The 27755-nt window shown below is 43.7% G+C and overlaps 1 protein-coding gene across 3 annotated transcripts; it reads left to right on the top strand.

The window, feature by feature from the left end:
• The first annotated feature begins 176 nt into the window (after window positions 1-176).
• LOC308570113 (prostatic acid phosphatase-like) lies at window positions 177-27752 on the top strand. Of its 3 annotated transcripts, none has more exons than XM_081164817.1 (11): window positions 177-474; window positions 9794-9889; window positions 11789-11875; window positions 12550-12702; window positions 13790-13891; window positions 15165-15269; window positions 20751-20883; window positions 24028-24110; window positions 24812-24918; window positions 26719-26900; window positions 27669-27752. In XM_081164817.1, the coding sequence occupies exons 3-10, from the start codon at window positions 11795-11797 to the stop codon at window positions 26873-26875; spliced, it is 921 nt and encodes a 306-aa protein (XP_081020943.1). In that variant the 5' UTR covers window positions 177-474; window positions 9794-9889; window positions 11789-11794; the 3' UTR covers window positions 26876-26900; window positions 27669-27752. The 3 variants fall into 3 exon arrangements, with proteins under 3 accessions (XP_081020943.1, XP_081020944.1, XP_081020942.1); XM_081164818.1 differs by having other exon boundaries at window positions 184-207; XM_081164816.1 differs by lacking the exon at window positions 177-474 and adding an exon at window positions 2097-2977.
• The last annotated feature ends 3 nt before the right edge of the window (window positions 27753-27755 follow it).

Raw genomic sequence — 27755 nt, 5'->3', positions numbered from 1 at the left:
AGTCAGCCAGGGATGTTTTTCACTGTAAGTCAGAATCTCCACTCAAATAAACAAGGAATATTCGGTGTTATGTTGGAGGGGATGCCAGGAAACAGGGAATTATGTTCACATGTGGTGGGGGGTGTGTAAATATGTACGTTAAGAAGAGCCTGTGTACGTTACTGCTGTACATTACTTTAACAAGGGCAAACACACTCAGTGGGAGAGGTGAGGGAAAGAGCAGCCACCATTATGAGCAACTAACTCGTTACCTCAGAAAGTTTAGATATGCCCAATGTTACCTTTCTGTAAGGCCCTGAACCTTTAAGTGCAGGTTGGTAGTGAGGCTTCCTTTAAACTTTCAAAATGGGTTATGAATTTCCTCAGCACAGTAAGTTCCCCACTTTTTTTGGTTGATACCTTTTTTGTTATAAAGGGCTCTAAATTTTAGTTCCTGAGCATGACAACTTCTGAGAAAACTGCTGTGGAGCTGAGGTAAATGTGAAAATGTTGTTTCTGCTCCTGTCAGCGTGAAGCTCAAGCTTCAGGAGGCCACATCTCAAAAGACATTTCTGTGGAAAGTTTGTGCTATATGTTATTAATTTCACGACACTTCTGTAAATGATATCATTTTTGTGAAATCCATATTGATGTCCTGATATTCATGTTATTTACCTCTGTATAAAAACTTTGCTGTGAGTCCCTCCAGAGACCTTTGCTAAACAAACTAAATAAATTAAATAGTTACATCTGTGCAGCTACAATGGTGCAGCTACACATCACTAAAATCCTGTTGCCCTAGAGTTTGCTATTCATATGTGAAAGCACCCCCATTTTGTTCTTATTTTTCAGGAAAAGATTATGGCAACGTGTCCTTTCCTTAGAGCCATGCAATATAATTTCCTTTTCCCTTAAACAACCAGGTACACTCGGTTCCTCTCTTGCAAATCTTAGGTGCCCTGTATTAGCTAAAGGGCATAATCCTGACCATAATGGATGCCTATGATGTCTGTGTCCAATTTCTGCTAAGGGCAAATGTTACTATGGTCCATTGGCGTTTGGGTCTGTTTCTACAATATTATGTACCTCAGCTTTTAAACATTCTCTTCTTCAATGAACACTTAATCTATGGAGATAATGGTATTGTGCTGTGCTGAAGTCCTCCTTGACTGACCATGATTATTTGCCCATACAAATACTTCAATTGGCCATGAGATTATGCATCTGTACAGAATATCTTCTTCTTAATCATTTTTATTGGTTTTACATATACAAAGTTATAAGTGAAGAATCGTAAAGTGTATTCATATAGAGATTCCTCCAAATTTCAGGTCTTCCCTCCATCCCCTCCACGGGGTCCCATTTTAAACATTTAATACTGTACTACATATTCTTCCACACTCCATTTTTTCATATCAAACCATATTATCCATGGTAATTTTAACACTACAAGGAAAGTTAAAATTCTGCTTTTGTTTCCATCTGCTTACAGTGGTCTCCTAAATTTTTCCCACACTTTTATAAAGTTTTTGTCCCCTTGGTTTCTGACTATTCCTGTCCGTTTTGCCATCTCGGCATAGTCCATCAGCTTGCTTTGCCACTCTTCTCTGATAGGGACTTTGTCTTCTTTCCATCTTTGGGCTAGTAGCATCAGGGCGGCTGTTGTTCCATACATAAAAAGTCTTTTCTGCTCCTTTGGTATGTCGGTACCTATAACTCCTAATAAAAAGGCTTCTGGGTTCTTAACAAAAGTTATTTTCAGCACTTTTAAAATTTCATAATATATCATCTCCCAGAAAGCTTTTATTACCTTACATGTCCGCCACATATGATAAAATGTACCTTTTTTCATTTCCAGCAGATATTATAACTTGTCCTATACATTTTTGCATAGAATATCTTCTAAATAAAAGTAAAGGGACCCCTGACCATTAGGTCCAGTCGTGGCCGACTCTGGGGTTGCAGCGCTCATCTCGCTTTATTGGCCAAGGGAGCCAGCGTACAGCTTCCGGGTCATGTGGCCAGCATGACTAAGCCGCTTCTGGCAAACCAGAGCAGCGCACGGAAACGCCGTTCCGGAGCGGTACTTATTTATCTACTTGCACTTTGATGTGCTTTCGAACTGCTAGGTGGGCAGGAGCAGGGACCGAGCAACGGAAGCTCACCCCGTCGCGGGGATTCGAACCGCCGACCTTTTGATCGGCAAGTCCTAGGCTCTGTGATTTAACCCACAGCGCCACCCGCGTCCCTTTTATCTTCTAAATAGGTTTGGGTTATTGTTACCACCATCACTGACATACCTTTACCCTGAGTGACAACAAGTGTGGTGGGCGAGTGGCATGTTTCTCCCCTCCTGGCAGCAATGCCACTATGTTTGCTTATTTATTTAGAAGATTTGCACCCCACCTACCACTGGATTGAGCGGTCCTCAAGGCAGCTAGCAAAAGACCGTAATAACATGAATGCATATACACACACTGAGCTGGGGATGGCAAGGGGTTGGGGTAAGCTTCCTGCATCTATTCCTTCTCTGGCCAATTGGAAAGGTCTAGGTTCACCTTCAAACAACCATGATGTTCTTCCTGGAGGTCTGAGAATGCAACCTCCCCATTATCTTTGGTTCCCTGCCCATAAGCAGAGACCTAAGTGTCCTTCCTTTTGGAGAAAAGCAATGGGGCACATCCCCCAGGCAAGTGTGGTCCTCCAGGCCTACAGAATTTGGCATCTTCTTCTCAGTCCTTGACTGTATTACAAAAATACATAAATCAGTAGCCTTCAGGTGAAACTCCAAGATCATATTTACAGAGAGTCTCCACCCCTTGATTTGCTCTTTATAAAACACAACTTTCTCCCTTTCCACCTTCACTAACGGGGAGTAACGGGGTCAGTGATGCATCTGTGGCACGGTTTCAATAGTTGTGGCTTCGCCTTCTTCATCCTGTTCTTGGGTCTCCTTCTCCCAAGTATCACAGGAAGGGAACTGAAGTATGTTGTAGTGGTAAGCGTGAGGTCTTCTTTTCATTGCTAACAATGACCTTGACAGTGTAGATCTTTGCTGTTCTTCTTTCTAAATTATGTTCCTGTGAATAATTTTATGCATTTTGACATGCTAAGTCGAATTTTTTTCAGAAGGTGTGTTTTTATGAGAAAATTTCTGAGCTTTTTCTCTTCTCTCCCCCCTTAAAAAAGACCACTAGGAATATCCCACCCCTACCCCCTATTTCTAACCATATTTTGTGGTGGCCATCTTTCCATTATTCCCATCCCACACAATGCTTTTGATGAATGATGCTAAGTACCACCACACACAAAAAGCATTGTTTAAAGGACAGGGTATAAAATGTCTAAACGAGCAAGCAAGTATACAAACCAGAGCTTGAACAAAAATATTGTCTGATTGAATTTAAACTCTTGGTTTTTCTGGTCAGCTTTATGAAGAACACACAATGGGCTTGTAAGTGTTCAGTGCATTCAATATTTCACTTGACATCTGCATGTCAATGCCCAACTGTCAGCAGATTTTGCAATGCATGTTTTCTGAATATGAGAAAATGTTATATTCCCCTTTTGCTTCCTTTTTCCAACCGTGCAGCACTAAAGTTGCATGCAAACTATCACTTATTCTTAGCAGCACACAACAGTATTGTTGACAGTCTTCCTTTTGTAGATACCCACCCTCAAAGTCTGTTAGCTCTAGAATAGGGCTTCCCGGACTGTGGTCCATGCCCTTCCTTCAGGGGCCTGCAACATGTCCTCATGAAGTATTTGTGATGATTTTGAATACTTATTTTCTTTCTTCCATTTTTTTCAGTTTGAATTATATGAAATGCAAAGTGTAGTACAATAAGATATAAGACATGAAAGAAGCACTAAAAATATAATTAAAAATTATACAGCACAGAGCAGATTGCAAGCACTACAGTAGTTAATAAAAACCATTAAGTGGTCCATCAGCAGTTTTCAAATGGTCCAGGAGAAACCACTGCTCTGGAAATTCCTGATGTACATTGTGTTCTCCTCTCAAAAGGACAAAAACTAAATTCAAAATACAGCTGTATTAGCGAATCCCCTTCAACCTCTCCCCCCTGCACAGAATTGCAAAGGCACAGGACCGCTAGGAGATATTCTGGCGGCTTTTTCATAGTGCATTTCTCTGATAGACGAAGGCTATAATATTATAGCCACTTACTTAAAAAGCAGGACCTACTGAAGTCAAGTCATTGGGACTTCTGAGTAGACAGGTATGGGGTAATGTTGTGAGAGGGTTGTGTGCTTCACATTTAGAGTGGCAGTGTCAGGACTGGTCGTTGTCCTCTTCAGATCACCACACAAACGCTTCTTGTTCTTTTATAACTTTTTATTGTGTATTAACAAAATAATCTTATAAACAGTTCTTAACTATTATTCCTCAGAGTCACTTATTTCAGATACCTTCTGAGCTCTGCTTCTCCGTGACCAGTCACCCTCAAAATGGCGAAGGCGCCTTTCCCTTCGTTTTCCCGTTCTTTTTTCTAACCTCCTGGCTAGAGCTGGCCTGTATCTCCCCTCCTCCCAATCTGAGCTAGAACTTAACCCTTGCCTTTCCTGGGAACAGCCGGTCCCTCCCTGTTGTTCCTCTTGCTCCCTTCTATTAGATTCACTGCTTTCCCTACCCCCTTGGGGAATGCTTTCTCCCTCTGATAAACTGGAAACTTCTAACTCTTCCCTGACATCACCCCCTCCCCTAAGCCCCCCTTCCTCCTCCTCGCTCTCCTCTGTTTCTGAAGGACCGAACCCTATGAACTCTTCTTCCTCGCTATCTATATCTTCAAAAAATTCTTGAAGATGCCAGTTATGGGGTTTTGGCTTGTGGGGATATTTTCTATGAAATTCTCTCTGCAATTCTGGAATGTTAATTTTTTCTGCTGGTTCCCATGAGTTCTCAGACTCATCTAACCCTTTCCATGCAACCAAATACTGTAATTTCCTTCTACTTATTCTCGAGTCTAATATCTCTTCCACTTTGGTCTCCTCTTCCCCCATCATGGTGGGAAAAGGAGGTGGTTCCCTTGAACTTTGATACTTATGCGCTGGTACAAACACTGACAATAAAGATCTATGAAATACAGGGTGTATTCTCATATTTTCAGGTAAATGAAGCTTGAAAGCAACTGGGTTAATTTGAGCCTTTACTTGGAAAGGTCCCAGTCTCCTTGGTTCTAGCTTTTTACACCTCCCTCGTATTGGTAGTCCCTTGGTAGACAGCCATACCCAGCTCCCTACTTGGATTTCTTCCCCAACTCGCCGGTGCCTGTCTGCAGCTCTCTTGTAAGCCTCTTTAGCTTCTTCCAAATCCTCTTTCAATATCTCATGAATGCACCTCAACTCCTCTATCATTTCTTCTGCTGCTGGTACTGCTAACTGCTCCTCTTGACCTGGGAATGCCCTTGGGTGCAAGCCATAGTTTGCCACAAATGGGGCTCTGCCCGTAGATACATGCATTGCATTATTATACGCAAACTCTGCTAGACTCAACTTCTCTAACCACCCGCTGTGCTGATAACCAGCATAACACCTCAAATATTGTTGTAGTCTTGCATTTGTTCTTTCAGCTTCCCCATTGGTTTGCGGGTGTCTCGCCAACGTGAGGCTTAGCTCCACATCTAGTAACTGCATTAACCTCCTCCAAAATTGTGATGTAAATTGGGCCCCTCTATCTGAAATGATTTGTGATGGCATACCATGCAACCTAAAAATATTATCTAAAAACATCTTTGCAGTTTCCTGCGCGGTCGGAATTTTGGCACATGGTATGAAATGCGCCATCTTGGTTAGCATGTCAACCACCACAAAGATCACTGTATGCCTATGCGATGATGGTAGATCCGTTATAAAATCCATAGACACCACATCCCAAGGCCTTCCCGGCGTAGGCATAGGTTGTAACAACCCTGCAGGAGCTGCTCTGGGTGCCTTGGCTCGTTGACATACTTCACAACCTCTTATATATTGCGTTACGTCCTCCCTCAACTTTGGCCACCAGAACTGCCGTGTGATCTGATACAGGGTCTTTTCTCTACCAAAATGTCTTGCAGTCGGGTTATCATGATGTTGCCTCAACACTCTACCTCTTAATTCACCTGCAGGTACATACAGCACCCCTCTCCTGTACAACAATCCACCTTTTTCCTTGAAACCTTCCTCTTCCCCTCTACCTTTTCTCAGTTCCTCCATTTTCTTTTGTGCAAACTCATCTGTTGCTGTCAATCGCTGGAATTCTCTGCCGTCCACTGCTACGGCTGCACCCCCCACTGATCCGATCTCAGCATTTCTCGCAACCTGGGAGGTGCTTCTCCTTCCATATACTCAGGTTTGCGTGATAGCGCATCTGCACGAACGTTTTGATGCCCAGGTATGTACTCAAGCCTAAAATTATACCCAGCAAAAAATTCCGCCCACCTAATTTGCCTTTGGTTTAGCTGTCTAGCAGTTCTCCAATACTCTAAATTCTTATGATCTGTTTGTACCACCACCTGATGTGACGCCCCTTCCAAAAAATGTCTCCACACTTTAAAGGCAGCATGCACAGCTAAAAGTTCCTTATCAAATATGGTGTAGTTTTGTTCTGATTGATCTAATTTTCTAGAGTAGAATGCACAGGGTCTCCAGTCCCCTTCCTTGTCCTGTTGCAGGAGAATGGCCCCAATAGCCCTATCAGAGGCATCAGTTTCTACCTTCATATGTTTACTTGGATCTAGGTGCATAAGATATTTTTCTGAAGCAAACACTGCCTTTAATTTATCAAAGGCCTTCTGTGCTTCCTCAGACCATCTGAATGTCCCCTTGCCTCTTAGACAATCAGTCAGTGGTGTTGTGATTTTGGAGTAATTACCTATGAATTTACGGTAGAAATTAGCAAATCCTAAAAACCTCTGTAGTTCTTTCTTAGTTTTAGGTGCCTCCCACTCCACCACTGCCTGAACTTTACTGGGGTCCATATGCACCCCTTTGTGTGAAATGCAATATCCCAGGAACTCCACATTTTGTGTGTGGAACTTACACTTTTCTAACTTCACATATAACCTGTTGGTCCTCAATCTCTCTAACACCTGCGTGACATGTTTACATGTTCTTCCATACTTTCACTATATATTAAGAGGTCATCTAAATAAGAGACACAGAACTGATCCAGTATACCTGCCAAGACGTGATTGATGAAGGTTTGAAATACCCCTGAGCCATTTTGCAAGCCAAAAGGAATTACCAAGAATTCAAATGCACCATACTTAGTACAAAAACTGGTTTTCCACTCATCCCCTTCTCTGACCCTTATCAGATTATATGCTCCTCGTAGATCAAGCTTGGTAAAGACTTTGGCTGACCTTACTCTCTCTAAGAGGTCATCTATACGTGGCAGTGGGCACACGCGAGGCTTCATTTGGCTATTAAGGATTCTGAAGTCACATACTAATCTCGGTGCCCCTTCCTCCCCTTTCTTTTTGACAAAAAAGACAGGAGCACCCCCCGAGGCCGTGGACTCTCTAATAAAACCTCTCTGCAAATTCTTTTGCAGGAACTCCCTCAATGCTGCAGATTCTACTTCCGACATGGCATATATCTTGCTTGGTGGCAACTGTGCCCCAGGGACTAGATCTATCTTGCAATCATAGGGCCTGTGTGGTGGAAGTTTATCCACTTCTTTTTCACAAAAAACATCCCGATAAGCAATATATTGTGATGGAATCTCACTTTCATTCCCCATCAACTTCCCTTCCACCTCTGCTCCCATTACTTCCACCGAGATTTTCCCCTTTTGCCCCAAACAATGTGTCATACAATAGATCGAACCAAAAACCAAAGACCTTTGATGCCAGGCAATCACTGGATTGTGACGATTGAGCCAACTCATGCCCAGGACTATCGGGTGCCCAGCTAGTTTGGTCACATGAAATGCCCTGGTCTCTGAGTGATGACCCATATCCATTCTCATTGATGGAGTCTCGTAAGTCACTTCTCCTGACAGTAGTGGTCTGCTGTCGATTGTTTTCACTCATAGTGGGAAATTCAAAGGTAACAAAGCGATCTTGTGTTCCTGTACCAATTTCTGGTCTATGAAATCTGCTGACGCTCCTGAGTCTAACAGCGCCTCTACCTGGACCCTACGTCCATTGGGTAGTTGTAGTTGCACCTTCACCGTTCCTGGGATAGGTGGTTCCGCGTGAGAGCCTTCTATTGTTCCTCCACCCGGCTGCAAGCTCCCATATCCAGCCGGGGACATTCTTTTCCCTGATGCAGTTCCTTTGGGCAATTGTCTTCTCCCATGTCTGCTCCAGATAGAGACTCCCATCCTTTACGATTGCGACATTGTCGTGCTAGATGCCCTGGTTTTCCACAGACAAAGCAACGCCTCGTGTCTCTTCCTCTCCCTGCATTTCCTCTTACCATGGACGAGGTAGTAACTGGGAGGGGTCTGGCTGCCCCTAATTCCATGGGCTCTGGCCGCTCTCGTCCTGGCACGTTGCCAATTCTGCTTTCTGTACTTTCGATATTGTTTTCCCGCCATCGCGGTCTCCATTGTTCCTTCTTTTCACTCGCCCTCCGTTCTATGCGTAGGCTCAATTGCAGGCACGTTCGGACCAGAGAGTCCAAGGAACTAGGTTCTGGCATTTGGGTCAATTGGTCTAAAATCTCATTATTCAGTCCTTCCCTAAAAAGGGCTGCAACTGTTGGGGAATTCAGATCCCATTTTAATTTCTGCACCAGCAAACTAAAGTTGGACCAATAAACTCCCACAGTGTCTTTTCCTTGTCTCATTCTCAACAGCTGCCTAGCTGTGGTTGTTTCATGCGCAGGGTCTAAGAAAACCGTGTCTAGATACTGCAGAAACATTTGTAGATTTCCTAGGGCGGCATCCCTTCGAGATATTAGGGGTATAACACAGTCCTTAGCCCTCCCTTCCAAGAAATTAATCACATAAGCAACCTTCTCTTGCTCAGATTGAAATTCTTTATCCTTTATCTCAATTATGTAAGAAATTTCTGTCTTGAAAGCCATGTATTCAGAGGTTTCTCCCTTGAAGCTACGCAGACGTACAGTAAATGTTTTACTCACTCTGTTTCCCTGTGTCACTTGCAACATGGTTCTATGTTCTCCCAATGCTGCCAATAGTACGTCGACTTGACTTTTCAACTGTAAGTTCTGTTGCCATAAGTCCTGTAATGTGAGCTGGAGCGCTGGGGTTTCTCCTTGCCCAACTGGTGCCACAGCTCCCTCCATTTTGGCTTCTTCTTTACATATAGTGAAGAGGTGCAGAGCAGAAGGTATTCTGTCAGGACTGGTCGTGGTCCTCTTCAGATCACCACACAAACGCTTCTTGTTCTTTTATAACTTTTTATTGTGTATTAACAAAATAATCTTATAAACAGTTCTTAACTATTATTCCTCAGAGTCACTTATTTCAGATACCTTCTGAGCTCTGCTTCTCCGTGACCAGCCACCCTCAAAATGGCGAAGGCGCCTTTCCCTTCGCTTTCCCGCTCTTTTTTCTAACCTCCTGGCTAGAGCTGGCCTGTATCTCCCCTCCTCCCAATCTGAGCTAGAACTTAACCCTTGCCTTTCCTGGGAACAGCCGGTCCCTCCCTGTTGTTCCTCTTGCTCCCTTCTATTAGATTCACTGCTCTCCCTCCCCGCTTGGGGAATGCTTTCTCCCTCTGATAAACTGGAAACTTCTAACTCTTCCCTGACAGGCAGCAGGGCAGCTAATATTTCATTCTGATAGATTGCATCCAATTCTATTTTCTTGAAAACTAACGCAATCTTCAAAATATTTCACCAGGTTTACCGGCATGGCGACAGAAACCCTCTTTCAACTTTTCCCACTAACATTCTCAAGGAAAATGTCTGGCCACAAGGATATGGACAGCTCACAACGGTCTGATAATGCTCTAAGAAATGAAAACGTATTCCGTTGATTTGTTTGCCTTTATATAATACTCATTAAGATACTAATTATTAGTCTTATTATTTTATTTAACGGAATGGCTTTACTGCTCAAACATCCAAAGCTTCTGAAACTTCTGAAATGTTGTTACCGTATTTTTCGCTCTATAGGACGCACTTTTTCTCCTTCAAAAATGAAGGGGAAATGTGTGTGCGTCCTATGGAGCGAAGACGCCGTAGCCCCGCGACCCTCTCCCGGCTGGAGAGGTGAAGCGCAGCTATGGCAGGAGCCTCTACAGCCCCACGTCACCTCTCCAGCCGGGAGAGCGCACGCGGGGCTAAAGAAGCACCTGCGACCCTCTCCTGGCTGGGGAGGTGACGCGCGGCTATAGAGGCTCCTGCCATAGCTGCGTGTCACCTCTCCAGCTGGGAGAGGGTCGCGGGAGGCTGCTTTAGCCCCGCGCACGTTCTCCCGGCTGGAGAGGTGACGCGTGGCTATGGCAGGAGCCTGTCCGCTGCGCCTTTCCGCTGCTCCCTGACCTGCTCTTTGGGGCTGGTGGTGGGCTTCCCCCTGCCAGCCCCAAAGAGCAGGTCGAAAGGAACCTGAAGCCTGGAGAGCGAGAGGGGTCAGTGCACACCGACCCCTCTCGCTCTCCAGGCTTCCGAGGTAGCCGCCTGAACGCACCTTAAACGGCACCTTGTTTTAGAGTGGGAAAACAAGAGGGGAAAGTTCTCCCCCTCTCTGTGCAGCGCCTCCTGCCGCTTCACTGAAGGGGCGCTGGGCAGAGAGGGGGAGATTTTTTTCCCCTTGTTCTCCCCCCTCTAAAACAAAGTGCGTCCTATTGTCCGGTGCGTCCAATGGTGCGAAAAATACGGTATTTATTATTTCAGGCTCCAATAATAGCAATGCCCATTTCAGTACAATGTACACAAACAGTAATATAATTTATGTATGATCCACTAACCCAAATTACAGAATGTTAACTACATAAATTTATTTTTGTTAAAAAAAAAAAAAGCAAAGAGCAATCATAGTCTAAGGTCAATTGCAGCATTTAGAAATTTTGCAACGTTCTAATCCGTGTGCTGCGCTGGTGCCGGCTCACCAGAGCAGCTTTGTCACGCTGGCCACGTGACCCGGAAGTGTCTCCGGACAGCGCTGGCCCCCGGCCTCTTAAGTGAGATGAGCACACAACCCTAGAGTCGGACACGACTGGCCGGTAAGGGCAGGGGGGTACCTTAATCTTTTGCTGCTGTTGAGCATGGGTTCCATCTTCCTCGCCCCAAACTGAGTCCTTAGAAACGACACTTCCTCATGAGGTAGTGTTGTTCCAAGAATATTGCTGTGGGCAAGAAGGGAAAAGCCATGCATCAAGCAGGATGTGGAATGGCAACAAAACATTGTTTAGAAGAAGAAAACCTGATGCCACCATCATAAGCCCCCGCTCAACGAAGAGCAGTGAACATTTTACTCCCAGGCTGCAGAAGATGCCAAAATGCAACTCCCACTATCATAGTCCGCCATTTGGGCTGTGAATGTAAATGGCGGTCATAACCCAGTTCTAGAACAATGCCAGTGATCTGAGAGCTACAGCCATATCAGCACACATCCATAACTTGTAACAGAATCTGGTCCAGCCTCTTTTTTCAGTCTTGGAGACCTGCTACAAATCTAGATGTTAACCTTGTTCCCCTGGTGCTGCGGAAAGGAACAGGCCAAAATCCAGAGCTTAGCTTTTTCATGATGATGTAATGTACACCCAACACCGCAAGCCTAGAATACACAAAGTGTTCCTTTATCCTTTGAAATAGTCAGAAGTAGCTTGGAGGGGACGGTAAATTGCATCAATGAGTTTTACATGCATACTTTTCCTTTTCCTTTTTCCCACAGCGTGGAATGCGACAGCAATACTTGTTGGGTCAATTCATAAAGGACAGATATAAGGACTTCTTAAGTGATGAATACAAGCGAAAGGAAGCAAGTATTGGAACTAACTTCACCGTTTTCTCAGCAATAACATTTATACTAATATAATGTTAGGGTCAAACTATGATAATAATAATAAATTTATTTATATCCTACCCTCCCCAGCTGAAGCCGGGCTCAGAGCGGCTAACAACAGTAAATGTAACACAGTTTACATAAAATCACATTCAATTAATTGAAATACATTCTAAAATCAATTCATTCTAAAATGCCGCTTAGCTATGGATGGGTTTCCCCATGCTTGTTGGATTGGGACAAGCAAATAGAAGCAGAAGTGTAGTGATTTCCACCATGTGTTCAAAATTTACTCATAATTGCAATCCCCACAAGCCTAGCAGCATCCGCAGTGACTTTCCATCGCCAACCTTTCCCCTCCTTACAATGGCTACTATGATCATTGCAGCAGAGAGGGCGAGAGAAGGTGAAAGACCCTGTCTTTCCTTTCCCGTGTCCTCCTGGTTCTGTCCCTCCCCTCCCACTGGATTTCCAGTTAGGAGATGGGGCACAGACAGAAAAAGAAGACAGCAGTCACCAGAACAGCAACCCTGAAAGTGGGTTGGTGTGGGTATGCAAGTTAGATCTAAATCTCCCCCTGTGGAAAACAACCATCTAGGATCAAAACAACAATACCATCCTGAGCCACTCTTTCATTTTTTCCTTCTCAGATTTATGTCCGAAGTACAGATTATGATCGAACCATTATGAGTGCTCAAGCCAATCTGGCCGGACTCTTTCCTCCTAAAGGAAACCAAATCTGGAACAAAGAGATCGCTTGGCAACCAATTCCAGTTCATACTGTTCCACGTTCAGAGGAAAGGGTAAGGAAACGTGTGGTATTTTTAACCTTTTCCACTCCCAGTTCAATGGAAACATGGCAACCTGAGAGGTGAATATTTCACTTAAATAGAGAGATAAATAGAGATAAGAGAGAGAGAAGTCTTGGAGTTATGATGCAGCGTTAGAGCTTCTATTTGCAAAAACCAGCTGTAAAGGTAAAGGGACCCCTGACCATTAGGTCCAGTCGTGACCGACTCTGGGGTTGCGGCGCTCATCTCGCTTTATTGGCAGAGGGAACCGGTGTACATCTTCCGGGTCACGTGGCCAGCATGACGAAGCCGCTTCTGGCAAACCAGAGCTGTGCACGTAAACACCGTTTACCTTCCCACCGGAGCGGTACCTATTTATCTACTTGCACTTTGACGTGCTTTCGAACTGCTAGGTTGGCAGAAGCTAGGACCAAACAACGGGAGCTCACCCCGTCACGGGGAGGCTCTGTGGTTTAACCCACAGCGCCATCCACATCCCTCCAAGGGCTTGGGGAAGGTAGTCTGTGACGGCACTTGGAGCTTAAATGCACCAGCAGAAGTTACAGTGTGCATTAAAATACCTGCTCGGAGGGGCACACTTGACCCTTGCTGCAGTCACACTCAGACTCTGAGTAAGGAAAATAAGAACGTGAAGTTTATTGTAGGAAATATTTGTTGGATACCACAGATCCTAGGTGCAGCTGAGGTAAATGTACTAAGAACCATGCTTGCTCTTCCATCTCTGCAGTAGAGCGAGAAAGGAAAAATAACTCCTCTCAATGGTGGGGTGAGGTCAGCAGCCCTGAGAATATCAGTCTGGCATCTGAAGAAAGGTCAGCACTGAAAGTCTAGCAAGCATGGAGGCTCTACTTTCTATCTCCATGCAAACCCACCAAGCCTTTAGCACAAGCCGCCCCTGACCAAGGCAACTTTTTGCAACAGAAAAAGTGGAAGTTGTAATCACACGCTACTGACTGGTTGCTCTTCAAGCATCTTCCCACTAATAATCTAAATTTAGGATGGACATATGTATTATACACAGGCAGATGACAATATGAGGAGGTCTTTTTAGCTGATATGTTTCGTTTAATTTCATTAGTTGTTGCATTATCCTGTTCGCGCTCCATGTCCAAAGTTCGGTCAGCTTCTAAAGGAAACTTTTGGATCCAAAACAGTCCAGGAAAAACTGAAAAGTCAAATGGTAAGAAATGGAAAGGGAAAATCTTATGGCTGCAATCCATGCGAGTAAATCCCACTGAAATCAATGGTGCTTACTTCTGAGTAGACATACCTCAGAATGTGCTGTGAATGTCTGATAAGACAGCCAAATGCCTTTTGTTTCTTGATGTAACGTCTATTATAAACCGTTTTTCTCATTATAAATTTGCTATTGTTTTGCTTACGGGTCCTTTTAGCAGTTGTGCAAGTCAAACTGACTTCCTTGAGCTGCTTAAAACTGGAGATGAATCAACTGTCCCCAGAGGGACTCTCTTATCTCTCTGAAATTACAACCTGTGCACTGTGCAGCTTTGAAATGTTTTATTTTTCATGTTCCTGCCTGCTTGTAAAATAAAGCGAGAATCGATTTTCCCAAAGGGGGCAATGAAAGAGGTCTGGGCGGATTGCCTTGTTGGCTGTGGGGAGCAGGCCGTGGCGCTGCCAAGTTTGCAGGGGGCATGCACAAAATGCCCACTGGGGCCTCTCCTGCTCACTTTCCCTCTCCCTCCACCCCTCTGCCCTGGTTGGTTACTGCTCTCCATGTCCTTTTCACTAGCAAAAGGGAATGAAGGGGTCTCTTGTTCTTTGGGAGCAAAAATGAAAGAGAATGGGGTTCTTTTGTTCCTTTCCTCCTATCCTCTCTGAAGTGGAACAATAAAATTCAGGACAGATTCAGAAATGTCCAGTCACAGGCAGCCCACTAATAAGAAACTCCTCATTTCCATGGGGGTTTCGTTCCTGGCGCCCATGCGCATTGCTGGAGCATGCATAAGCCCACCCCACCTCATTAAACCCCATTATGCCCACACTCCCACCCCGAAGATCCCAACAATGAGTGTGTGCACAGAGGTGCATCAATCGGACACACGTAAAATGGTCGCTGTCTGTACTATTTCACAGATGTGGAACACTGAGACTGGGGTCACTATCACCAGTTGTCAGGAGCACTTTTCTTTCAAAGCAGCCAGTAATTTCCTTTGACCACCTGTTCCCACCTGTGGTAAGGAGGACTGCAGAAATAAGACGGGCTTTGGCTGAATGCGGATTTTCAAACCCCTTGTGCTCCTTAAGATCAAGCTCTGAAAGCCCACCGTTTAATTCTGTCCTCTAAGATTGTGGGCTACTGCAGCACCCCCCACATTATGGAACTGGCAGGGCAAAACTCTGCCCCATTAAATGGCAGTCACTGCAGGACCAGGCCCTACCATTCATTTGCACTTACTGGTTCATTAATCCTTCTGCTCTTTATCTTTCAGCCATTTCTTGGTCAATTAGCATCTAACCTGGGATACGATATGAAGGCTCTTCTGGATTTTAACAGTCACAAACTCTGGAATGCGTACGATGCTTTACTTGTTCAGGTAATTTCTAGTAAACCTATATGAAACTCATTCATCCCCAACAAAACAGACCAAGGGGTTTAGGACGAGGTCAGGTGGCACATGGCAGATAAAAGCCACACTTGTGGCAAGGTCATTAACGATCCTGCTTTCAATATTATTTGTGCTGGAGGCTGTTGTAACCATAGTAGCAGAAGCTGCAGTGGTCCAAGCTACTGTTTACATTGTGGATGAGGAACCATTTTCAGCTTCAGGGACGCATTTCCATCTAGGAAACCTTCCAAGGTAGGACCACGTATCAGTGGTGGTTTTAGGGGGCAAGGTTGTGTAGAGCTATAAATGTACATTTTACCTTTGTGCGGTTTTCAACCTGTGGGTCCCCAGATGTTGTTGGACTACAACTCCCATCATCCCTGAGCTCTGGCCTTGCTAGCTAGGGGTGATGGAAGTTGTAGTTCAACAACATCTGGGGACCCACAGGTTGAGAAAGGCTGGTACACACACACAAAACCACACACACACACCTCTCTATGCTCCATATAAGAGACATTATCAGAAATCAAAGACACATTTCAGCCAAGCTAAAACACCCCTTTAGTTAGGCAGAGGCCTATTCTCCCCCCACAAAAAGGGGAACTTCTAGATTGAGTTCATCAACCCAGTTGGGACTGTGTGTTTTTTTCTTTAACTGCCATAGACATGGGGCTGGGAGAGGAGACCTCAAAAACCTATGTAGTCTAATTCTAATCCTGCAATTGTGGAAATTTATTTAGACCAAATCCCCTCTCATTGTAATAGGGTTTTATTGGCTGGCTGTGAGCCATTTTGTGTGGGCCCCAATGTGGCATGGAATGGGTTTTCCTATATAGAAACATGAAGGTCTGTGAAACAACAGAACAGATGAGAGTGAGAGAGCAAAGGCATGGCTGACAGATGAATCATAGAATCATAGAGTTGGAAGAGACCACAAGGGCCATCGAGTCCAACCCCCTGCCAAGCAGGAAACACCATCAGAGCACTCCTGACATATGGTTGTCAAGCCTCTGCTTAAAGATCTCCAAAGTAGGAGACTCCACCACACTCCTTGGCAGCAAATTCCACTGTCGAACAGCTCTTACTGTCAGAAAGTTCTTCCTAATGTTTAGGTGGAATCTTCTTTCTTGTAGTTTGGATCCATTGCTCCGTGTCCGCTTCTCTGGAGCAGCAGAAAACAACCTTTCTCCCTCCTCTATGTGACATCCTTTTATATATTTGAACATGGCTATCATATCACCCCTTAACCTCCTCTTCTCCAGGCTAAACATGCCCAGCTCCCTTAGCCGTTCCTCATAAGGCATCGTTTCCAGGCCTTTGACCATTTTGGTTGCCCTCCTCTGGACACGTTCCAGTTTGTCAGTGTCCTTCTTGAATTGTGGTGCCCAGAACTGGACACAGTACTCCAGGTGAGGTCTGACCAGAGCAGAATACAGTGGCACTATTACTTCCCTTGATCTAGATGCTATACTCCTATTGATGCAGCCCAGAATTGCATTGGCTTTTTTAGCTGCCGTGTCACCTTGTTGGCTCATGTCAAGTTTGTGGTCAACCAAGACTCCTAGATCCTTTTCACATGTACTGCTCTCAAGCCAGGTGTCACCCATCTTGTATTTGTGCCTCTCATTTTTTTTGCCCAAGTGCAATACTTTACATTTCTCCCTGTTAAAATTCATCTTGTTTGTTTTTGCCCAGTTCTCTAATCTGTCAAGGTCGTTTTGAAGTGTGATCCTGTCCTCTGGGGTGTTAGCCACCCCTCCCAGTTTGGTGTCATCTGCAAATTTGATCAGGATGCCCTTGAGTCCATCATCCAAGTCGTTGATAAAGATGTTGAACAAGACCGGGCCCAAGACAGAACCCTGTGGCACCCCACTAGTCACTCTTCTCCAGGATGAAGAGGAACCATTGATGAGCACCCTTTGGGTTCGGTCAGTCAGCCAGTTACAAATCCACTGAGTGGTAGCATAGTCAAGACCGCATTTTACCAGCTTCTTTACAAGAATATCATGGGGCACCTTGTCAAATGCCTTGCTGAAATCAAGGTAGGCTACATCCACTGCGTTCCCTTCATCTACCAGGCTTGTAATTCTGTCAAAAAAACGAGATCAGGTTAGTTTGACATGACTTATTTTTCAGAAATCCATGCTGACTATTGGTGATCACAGCATTCCTTTCTAGGTGCTCACAGACTGTTTGCTTAATGATCTGCTCCAGAATCTTCCCTGGTATTGATGTCAGACTGACTGGGCGGTAATTATTTGGGTCCTCTCTTTTCCCCTTTTTGAAAATAGGGACAACATTTGCCCTCCTCCAGTCTGCCGGGACTTCGCCTGTTCTCCAGGAATTCTCAAAGATGACTGCCAGTGGTTCTGAGATCACATCTGCCAGTTCTTTTAATACTCTTGGATGCAGTTCATCTGGCCCTGGAGACTTGAATACATCTAAACTAGCCAAATATTCTTGTACTATCTCCTTAGTTATTCTGGGCTGTGTTTCCTTTGCTGAATCATTTGCTCCAAATTCTTCAGGTCGGGCATTGTTTTCTTTATCGGAGAAGACTGAGGCAAAGAAGGCATTGAGGAGTTCAGCCCTTTCTGTGTCCCCTGTTTGCATTTCACCATCTTCTCCTCTGAGTGACCCCACTGTTTCTTTGTTCTTCCTTTTGCTACGAACATACCCATAAAAGCCTTTTTTGTTGCTTTTAACCTCTCTAGCAAGCCTGAGTTCATTCTGTGCTTTAGCTTTTCTGACTTTGTGTCTACACGTGCTGGCTATTTGTTTGAATTCCTCTTTGGTGGTTTCCCCCCTTTTCCATTTTTTGTACACATCCTTTTTTAATCTTAATTCAGTTAAAAGTTCTTTAGATAGCCACCCTGGCTTCTTTAGGCACCTTCCATGTTTCCGTCTCATTGGTATTGCCTGACATTGTGCTTTTACTATCTCCCTCTTAACAAACTCCCAGCCATCATGAACTCCCTTTCCTTTTAGTATTGCTGTCCATGGGATCTCACCCAGCACTTCCCTAAGTTTTATGAAGTCGGCTTTCTTAAAGTCAAGAAATTGAGTCCTAGTATGCTTGGCTGCTCCTTTCCACTGTATAGTAAACTTCAGAAGAGCATGATCACTCGCGCCTAATGATCCTTCCACATCTACCCCACTAACCAGGTCATCAACATTGGTTAGGACCAGATCTAAAATGGCTGTTCCTCTTGTTGCTTCTCCCACTTTCTGGACAATGAAGTTGTCTGCAAGGCCAGTGAGGAATCTGTTTGACCTCATGCTCTTGGCTGAGTTTGACGTCCAACAAATATCCGGGTAATTGAAGTCCCCCATTACTACTATCTCCCTTCCTTTTGCATGCTTGGCCATCTGTTCCAGGAAGGCATCATCTATGTCCTCCGTTTGGCTTGGGGATCTATAGTAAACTCCCACAATGAGGTCTCTGTTATTCTTCTCTCCCTTAATTTTGACCCAAATGCTCTCACTTTGGCTTTGAGGTTCTAAATCTTGGATCTCTTCACAGGTATACACATCCCTGACATATAATGCCACTCCTCCTCCTTTCTTGTCTGGTCTGTTTCTCTGAAATAGATTGTATCCTCCCATTATTACATTCCAATCGTGGGACTTATCCCACCAGGTTTCAGTGATGCCTATTATGTCATATTTAGTTTGCTGTACCAAGAGCTCAAGCTCATCTTGTTTATTTCCCATGTTTTGCGCATTAGTGTACAGACATTGAAGTCCATTAATCATTACCCCGTGTCTCTTATTTAAGGATTTTTTCCTCCCACCACTAGGTCCGCGTGCTGTTTGCTCCATTTGGTCTATGACATTTGGATGATCATCTTCATTAATTGATAGACTCCTACCTTCAGGAGCACTGTCTCCCTCCCCCACATTAGTCAGTTTAAAGCCCTCCTGATGAGGTTTCTGATATTTTTGGCAAAAACATTTCTCCCAAGCATTGTGAGGTGCAGCCCATCACTTGCCAGAAGTCCATCTTCAAGAAACTGCAGTCCGTGATCTAAGAATCCAAACCGTTCCTGTTTACACCATTTGCGAAGCCAGCTGTTCACTTCCACTATTTTCCCCTCTCTCCCTGGGTCACGTCGTTCAACTGGGAGGACAGACGAGATGACAATTTGTGCATTTAGTTGCTTCCATTTCCTGCCGAGAGCCTCGTAGTCTCTTTTGATCTTCTGGAGGCTATTGCTTGCAGTGTCATTGGTTCCCACATGAACCAAGAGGAAGGGGTATTTGTCAGTGGGTTTTATGATTCCTTGCAGTCGTTCAGTTACATCTTGTATCTTAGCCCCGGGGAGACAGCACACTTCCCGGGACATCTTGTCAGGCCCACAGATCACTGCTTCTGTTCCCCTCAGTAGGGAATCCCCTATCACCACTACACGCCTCCTCTTGGGTTTGGTCGGGGTTCTTCCGTGAGCTGTCCATTTCAAGGTCACCTACACATTCCCTGAGGACTGACTTTGCTGCTCGTCTTCATATACCTGATCGACTGTAATGAGGGAGAGATCCTCAAATGGAGTCTGCTCTCCGTCTTCCATGCTAGGGGAGAGGACCTCAAAGCGATTGTGTATTTCTAAACAATCAGAGTGAACCCTGGGCCTCCTACTTCTTTGAGTCACGTTTCTCCATATATCTGGCTCCTGTGTTGGTGAACTAGCCTCCTTCTCAGTCCCCTGTCTCCTCCTTGGTGGGGACGGTGTGCTCTGTTGCTTCCAAGAAGAGCTCCAGCTCTCTAATTCTTTGGAGCGTAGCTACACGTTCCTCCAGTTGCTGGACTTTGTCTTTTAAAAGGGCAATCAACATGCAATTGCTGCAGGTAAAGCTGCCTGCAACCTTTGGCAAGATGGCAAACATTGCGCAGGAATCGCAGGCGACTGCAGCTGTTCCCTCCCCTTCCATCTTGAGATCGTGTCGTTGGGGGTGGCTACAGAGGTCCTCCATCATAAAAAGCTTGAAGACAGGACAAATAACTTCCCCTGCAAAAAAAACCCTAGGTCTCCCCCAACAAACGTTTGAGACTAGCTCCCCTAAATCTAAAAGATGGGTATAACTGCGCGTGCCGCTAGGCGCGCGCTGCTGCCCTGCAAACTCTGATAAGCTCCTCCCACAGCTAATCCCCTGCCTCAACAGAAACCCTGCCCCCTCTGACCTTTACACAGGGAAAGCAGCTAATCAGCCACAAAGAAACACACACACACACACACACACACACAAGAAAACCCTTTTTGCTCCTTCTTCAACTGCTGCCCTGCAAACTCTGATAAGCTCCTCCCACAGCTAATCCCCTGCCTCAACAGAAACCCTGCCCCCTCTGACCTTTACACAGGGAAAACAGCTAATCAGCCACAAAGAAACACACACACACAAGAAAACCTTTTTTGCTCCTTCTTCAACTGCTGCCCTGAATCACCACCCGCTTTTATTTCTTTTTAACTGTAGAAAAAACATAAGCAGTTCTTACCAGCCTGGGCTACTGACGAAGTCATGGACAATTTGAAAGATCTTTTGGCATTTTCCTTAAATGCAATGTTTGGGATACACGAAAGAGAAAAGAAATCACGACTTCAAGGAGGTAAGAAAAAGCAAAACAAAGCCCACATCTTTCTGTGCTGCGTGCCTCATGTGTAGACACAAAGGCTGGATCTAGACTCATTAACAAACGTTTCAGGAAAACATATTAAAAAGCTTATAGTGGGAAGTCATGTTGCCAAAGGGTCCAACTCTACAGCGCCATCTGGTGTCCCAATGTTATAGCCCATTTAAAACACTTCCTTCCTCCCGTTGCTAATGTAGCTGAGTCCGAAGTCACATTCCTAATTGTATATAGACCAACTCAGCACCCATATTGTATACCCGTCAACTGTCCCAATTGAATTGGGAGTATTACTAGAATGTTAGAACTTCTCTGCCCCAGCTGGAAAAAAAGTCTTTGCCAATTTACTTTAACAATAGGCAAATCCCCAGGCCCAGACGGGCTTACCTCCAAATATTACAAGACACTGATGGAATATTTGACACAGCCATTAATGGAGGTATGCAATCAGATTATGGAAGGGAAGGGGGCACCAGAATCGTGGAAAGAAGCATCCATTACTCTGATACCAAAATTGGAATCTGAAAAGACTCAACTTAAAAATTATCGTCCCATCTCACTCCTAAATGTGGATTACAAAATTTTTGCTGATATTTTAGCAAACAGACTGAAAAAAGTTCTGAATGAAGTAATTCATAAGGACCAAGCAGGCTTTCTCCCTGGTAGGCATTTGTCTGATAATACCAGGAATATTATTGATGTTTTGGAGTTACTACAGACAAATATGAATACGAAAGCAGTCTTGATTTTTATAGACGCGGAGAAGGCCTTTGATAATATATCCTGGAAATTTATGAAGAAAAATTTGGAAGGGATGGGAGTGGGAAGGGCGTTTCAAAATAGTATTGAAGCAATCTATTCAGAACAAAAGGCCAAATTGATAGTAAACAGTGTGGTGACAGAGGAGTTTAAAATTGAAAAAGGGACACGACAGGGGTGCCCTCTATCACCCTTGCTATTTATTTCTGTCCTGGAGGTGTTGCTGAACTTGATTAGGAGGGATCAGCTGGTGGAGGGAATACAGGTCGGAGAAAAGCAATATAAACTTAAGGCCTTCGCAGACGATTTGGTTCTGACACTACAGGAGCCAGAAACCAGTACAAAAAGAGCTCTTGAACTAATTTCTGAGTTTGGTCGGGTGGCGGGATTCAAGTTGAACAAACAAAAAACTAAGGTTCTGGCAAAAAATTTGATACCCTCAGAAATAGATGGGTTCCAGAAGGAAACAGAATTAAATGTGGTCACAAAAGTGAAATACCTGGGGGTTAACTTGACTGGGAGAAATCTGAATTTATTTAAGGATAACTATGAAAAATGCTGGTCAGAAATTAAAAAGGATTTGGAAACTTGGTCAAGATTGAAACTCTCCTTGTCGGGAAGAATTGCAGCAGTAAAGATGAATGTATTGCCAAGAATGTTGTTCTTGTTTCAAACCCTTCAGATCGTGGACAGAGTGGAATGTTTTGGAAAGTGGCAGAGAGATATTACGAAATTTGTCTGGCAGGGCAAAAAGCCCCGAATAAAATTTAAGATATTAACAGATGCAAAGGAAAGAGGGGGGTTTGCCCTGCCGGACTTAAGATTGTATTATGAAGCTGCATCTCTCTGCTGGATGAAAGATTGGTTTCTGTTGGAAAACACTGATGTCCTAGATCTAGAAGGGCATAGTAACGCTTTTGGGTGGCATGCATATCTGTGGTACGACAAGGCAAAGTCTCATAAATTGTTTAAAAACCATATTGTCAGGAAAGCTTTATTCATCGTCTGGACTAAATACAAGGACTTACTTGAAAGCAAGACCCCGAGGTGGTTATCACCGACGGAGGCCAAGGCCATAAAATTACGTAATATGGAGAGTGGCTGGTTGAGATATTGTGAGATAATTGAGAGAGATGGTGATACTTGGAGGTTGCAGAGTTTCGAAAAATTGAAAGGAAAGGTGCGAGACTGGTTCCATTATGCCCAAATTTTAGAGACTTTCAAAAAGGACAAAAAAATTGGTTTCCAGATGGAAAAATCAAAATTAGAGACAGAATTGCTCGAACCTAAGACGAAAGTGCTTTCAAGAATGTATAACTTGTTGCTTAAATGGAATACTCAAGATGAGATAGTTAAATCAGCTATGATAAAATGGGCACAAGACATTGGGTACAACATTATGTCTGAAGACTGGGAAAGGTTGTGGACCACCGGTATGAAATTTACGGCATGTAGTGCCTTAAAGGAAAACATTATGAAAATGGTATACAGGTGGTACATGACCCCAGTCAAACTTGCAAAGATATATCATTTGTCTGATAATAAATGTTGGAAATGCAAGGAGGCTGAAGGAACTTTTTTTCACCTCTGGTGGACATGCCCGAGGGTGAAGGCTTTTTGGGAAATGATTTATAATGAGTTGAAAAATGTGTTTAAATACACCTTTCACAAGAAACCAGAGGCCTTCCTCCTGGGCATTGTGGGCCAGAGAGTGTTAAAAAAAGATAGAACTTTCTTTTTATATGCAACCACAGCAGCAAGGATCCTTATAGCTAAATACTGGAAGGCACAGGAACTACCTACGCTGGAAGAATGGCATTCGCAGCTGATCGATTACATGGAATTAGCCGAAATGACAGGCAGAATCCGAGATCTGGGAGAAGACGCAGTGGAAGAGGACTGGAAAAAATTTAAGGACTATTTACAAAAACATTATAAGTTATATGAATGCTGAGAGTTTGCTAAGTGCTCTGGAAAAACACGCTTCAGTATTGAAATTGGTAAATGATAGAAATTAAGTTTAAGATTTAGAAATGCATAAATTATGGATTATATAACTAAATGAAAACACAAAAACAACTGAAATAAGGTATTAATTTGCTGTTTATTTTTATTGTAAAGAAAGCAGGGGATGGAGGACGTGGGGAAGTCTGGTTGATTATGAAAATTGATTTGAAAAAGTGAATTTCTTTTTTCTCTTTATAATTTCTTTTCCTTTCTGTAAAATCGCTTTTGTTGTGTCATCGATGCTGTATTTTTACCCTGGAAAAAAGCAAATAAACAAAAACTATTATAACAATTGGTTAAAGATAAAAGGGCTTCTTGTTTTCACCAGCATTTGTATTCCTTTCCATCACCATTAAGGTCTCCTTGTGAAAGATATTTTGAATAAGACGACAGAGGCTACTAAGTCCACTGATGGAAGAAAAATGTTAATGTATTCAGCCGTAAGTATGAACATTTAAAATTGACCAAACCTTCTGTAGATCGCATTCTCCTGCTACTTTTTGGCTCCCCTCTTTAAGCAGACTATTTGGAAATGAGATTTGTCTACTCAAGTAACATTATGCACATCACATCTTTTAAAAACAGGGTTGAAAAACAGAGTGTCACTTTTTACTTTGAAGGGGAAACAGTTATGCTCTTGATGAGTCGCCCTACCCTCCTGGTCTGGATTGGGCCACATTCTGTTCATTATCTTTGGGGGGCTGTAGGGAGAGATTTGGGTAGGAAAACTGCATAGCCCTCCAGCCCAAATCAAGGTCCCAACACAGCTCATGTTCCTGCAAAATAAAAGTAATTACACAGAGAAAGAGAGAGAGATGGTTGACATAAGGTTTCATCGATACTGAAGGCAGCATCAGAGCTACAAATGTGAAGAAACTACATGTTAAAATACTAAATTAGCTGGCTGACTGCACATTTCATTCCCTTTAGTGCCTGCTTGGATTATTTGCAAGCATGATCCCTTTGCAATATCACATGTCCTAAAGACCATAATGAGGCCCTTGTCTAAAACAGCATCTTTTAAACTAGCAGAGTCTGAGATAAGAACTCTCTTTCTATATATTCATATATACACATATGTACACACAGAAAAACTTCTGTCATAAAAGTTATAAGGAATTCTTTTTTCTCCCTTTTATAGCATGATACCACAATAGTTGCTCTCCAAGTAGCACTCAATGTTTTCGACGTAAAGCTACCTCCATATGCCGCCTGCCTGTTTTTTGAGCTATATAAAGAAGACAGTGGGTAAATATGAACTCGTATATTCAATAATTATCAGTGATTTATTGGGTAAGCATCTGCAAATTCACTCATCTTCTCAAACACAGTATTTCTTCTCAAAATTCCTGCACTGCTGAAATGGGTCAAAAATCAGTTGCGTTCCCTCTGCGTTTGAGCTTGACGTCTGGCTCTGTTCAAAATGCTATTGAAAAATTATTTCATAGTTGAGTGGGTGAGGTGTGCATACCTTTGAAAGACAGAAAGGGGTTGAAAGGGTTGAGTCACACTTTGTGCCAAATCTACAATATTGATCATTGATGCAGAGCTGAGAAACCCCAATTAAATCATAATTACTTGAAACAGCAGGTTAGAATTGGGCAACAATGAAAAGGTGTCATGGGCCTCCTAAATGAGAGACGATTATTAAAGAAAAACAAGACTAAATTCCACAAAATATCCAATTTCATGAAAGGATTTCTTAAACCACATCCAAAACAATAGTGCAATTCTAGTCACACTTAATAGGTCATAAGCCCCACTGGGACTCACCTCTGAGACAACATGAGTATGATTATGCCTGAACGCACTTAATAGAGAAGAATCCCAACTGAACACAATGAAATTTACTTCTAAGCAACTATGCCCATAATTGCACTGCCTGAAGGCTACATTCCTGGGCAGAATTCAACAAGGGCTGCCTGTAGGCATGAAATCCTTTGCAGGCTTACTTCAGAATAAATCCCATTGATATCTGTGGGACATATTTCTAAATATATATGCATGAAATAAATTGAATAACCAGGCGGCTTGCGACAAAGGGCTGGTTTTGCTTCTTTAAGTAAATCCCATCAAGATGATTAGCATTCAGTCGAGAAAATCAGCAACTTGTCTTGAGCCTTCCGTGGTTAGCAGTACAGAAGTCCACCCATCTTATCAGAAGACTTCTCACATCAGTTCTTATGAAATGATATATATGGCTGCATCTTGTAGAAATGACTTCTTCTTTCTTTGGCGATCACTCATAGCCGAGTAAGATTGTCTTACATAAACACGGTTTTAACAATGAATCCACAAGTGACTGTGGAGGCCAATTCTGGATCCACATGTCCTTCCACAGTGGGGACATTGGTTTCCAGGCGGGAATTGATCACAGTGTGGATTTGCCAAGTATGCCTTCCTCCTAGCATGTTTCTCCCTTGCATCCTGAGTTCAATAATAATAATATAATAATAATTTATTATTTGTACCCCGCCCATCTGGCTGGGCCTCCCCAGCCACTCTGGGCGGCTTCCACAGAAACCAAAAAACACTAAAATATCATACATTAAAAGCTTCCCTGAATAGGGCCGCCTTAAGATGTTTTCTGAATGTCAGGTAGTTGTCCATCACCTTGACATCCGATGGGAGGGCATTCCACAGGGCGGGCGCCACCACCGAAAAGGCCCTCTGCCTGGTTCCCTGTAGCTTCGCTTCTCGCAATGAGGGAACCGCCAGAAGGCCCTCGGCGCTGGACCTCAGTGTCCGGGCAGAACGATGGGGGTGGAGACGCTCCTTCAGGTATACTGGGCGTCTTCAAAGCCCATGGCACCTTTGGTAAAGGCTGTTCTCCAACTGGAGCGCTTGCAGGCCAGTGTTTCCCAGTTGTCAATGTTTATACTACATTTTTTTTAGATTTGCCTTGAGACAGTCTTTAAACCTCTTTTGTTGGCCACCAGCATTACGCTTTCCATTTTTAAGTTTGGAATAGAGTAGTTGCTTTAGAAGACGATCATCAGGCATCCACACAACATAATGCTCTTAATGACCTACATTTCTTCTTTTCAGTGAGTTCACCATTGAGATGCACTATCGGGCCAAAAAAAAACTTCCACCCCAAGCTCTTGTTTTGCCCGGCTGTGTAGCGGCTTGCCCCTTGCAGATGTTTAAAGAACTGGTTTCTCCTGTCATACCAAAGGACTGGCAAGCAGAATGTAATAGTTAATGTAGGATGGCATCATAAATGAGAGGTAAGATAGGTAGCAGGGTTGATACCAACACATATAAAACCGATGCATCAACGTTCAATTTCTCAGCTTGACCTTCCTCACAACACCCCTATGAGGTAGATGAGGATGAATGGCCCAAGGTCAAACAGTGCACTTCATGAGGCTACCTTTGACCGTGACTCGGAAACTGCAACTAATCCCGAATGTGGCAGCTAAATTGGTGTCTGGGAGCGGCTGCAGGGACCATATAACACCAATCCTAAAAGACCTGCATTGGCTTCCAGTATGTTTCCGAGCACAATTCAAAGTGTTGGTGCTGGCCTTTAAAGCCCTACATGGCCTCGGCCCAGTATACCTGAAGGAGTGTCTCCACCGCCATTGTTCACTAAGTTCCAGCTCTGAGGGCCTTCTGGCGGTTCCCTCACTGCAAGAAGTGAGGTTACAGGGAACCAGGCAGAGTGGCGCCCACCCTGTGGAACGCCCTCCTATCACATGTCAAGGAAATAAACATCTATCTGACTTTGAGAAGAGACGTTAAGGCAACCTTGTATAGGGAAGTTTTTAGCATATGATGTCCTCCTGTGTTTTTATATTTTGGGGGGAAGCCACCCAGAGTGGCCAGGACAACCCAGTCATATGGACAGGGTACAAATATTATTATTATACAGGTACACAGATGTATACATAACTTGTAATAACTATATGTGTATTTCCCAAAAATATATTTCTAAATGATGGCAGTGTTGTTGACCTTTTAACATGTTGCTATTGTCTCTCATCTTCTACCAGGGTGAAAAGTAAAATCAAAGAAAAGGCAAATGAAAAAATTAACATCCCAAGGAAGGAAAGCGGACAGCAGAAACACTGTGTGACTGT

This window comes from Podarcis bocagei (genome assembly GCF_964188305.1).
Source record: "Podarcis bocagei genome assembly, chromosome: 12".
In the NCBI taxonomy this organism is placed as follows: domain Eukaryota; kingdom Metazoa; phylum Chordata; class Lepidosauria; order Squamata; family Lacertidae; genus Podarcis; species Podarcis bocagei.
Note: the sequence above shows the minus strand (reverse complement) of the source record. Positions and strands in the feature narration are given on the sequence as shown.

Bases quoted from the DNA above. Each gene is read 5' to 3' on its own strand.
- LOC308570113 (XM_081164816.1), top strand. From the start codon at position 2,870: ATGCATCTGTGGCACGGTTTCAATAGTTGTGGCTTCGCCTTCTTCATC. The intron at 12,703-13,789 runs GTAAGGAAACGT...TAATTTCATTAG, and splicing joins TTCCACGTTCAGAGGAAAGG to TTGTTGCATTATCCTGTTCG. The intron at 13,892-15,164 runs GTAAGAAATGGA...TTTATCTTTCAG, and splicing joins AAAAACTGAAAAGTCAAATG to CCATTTCTTGGTCAATTAGC.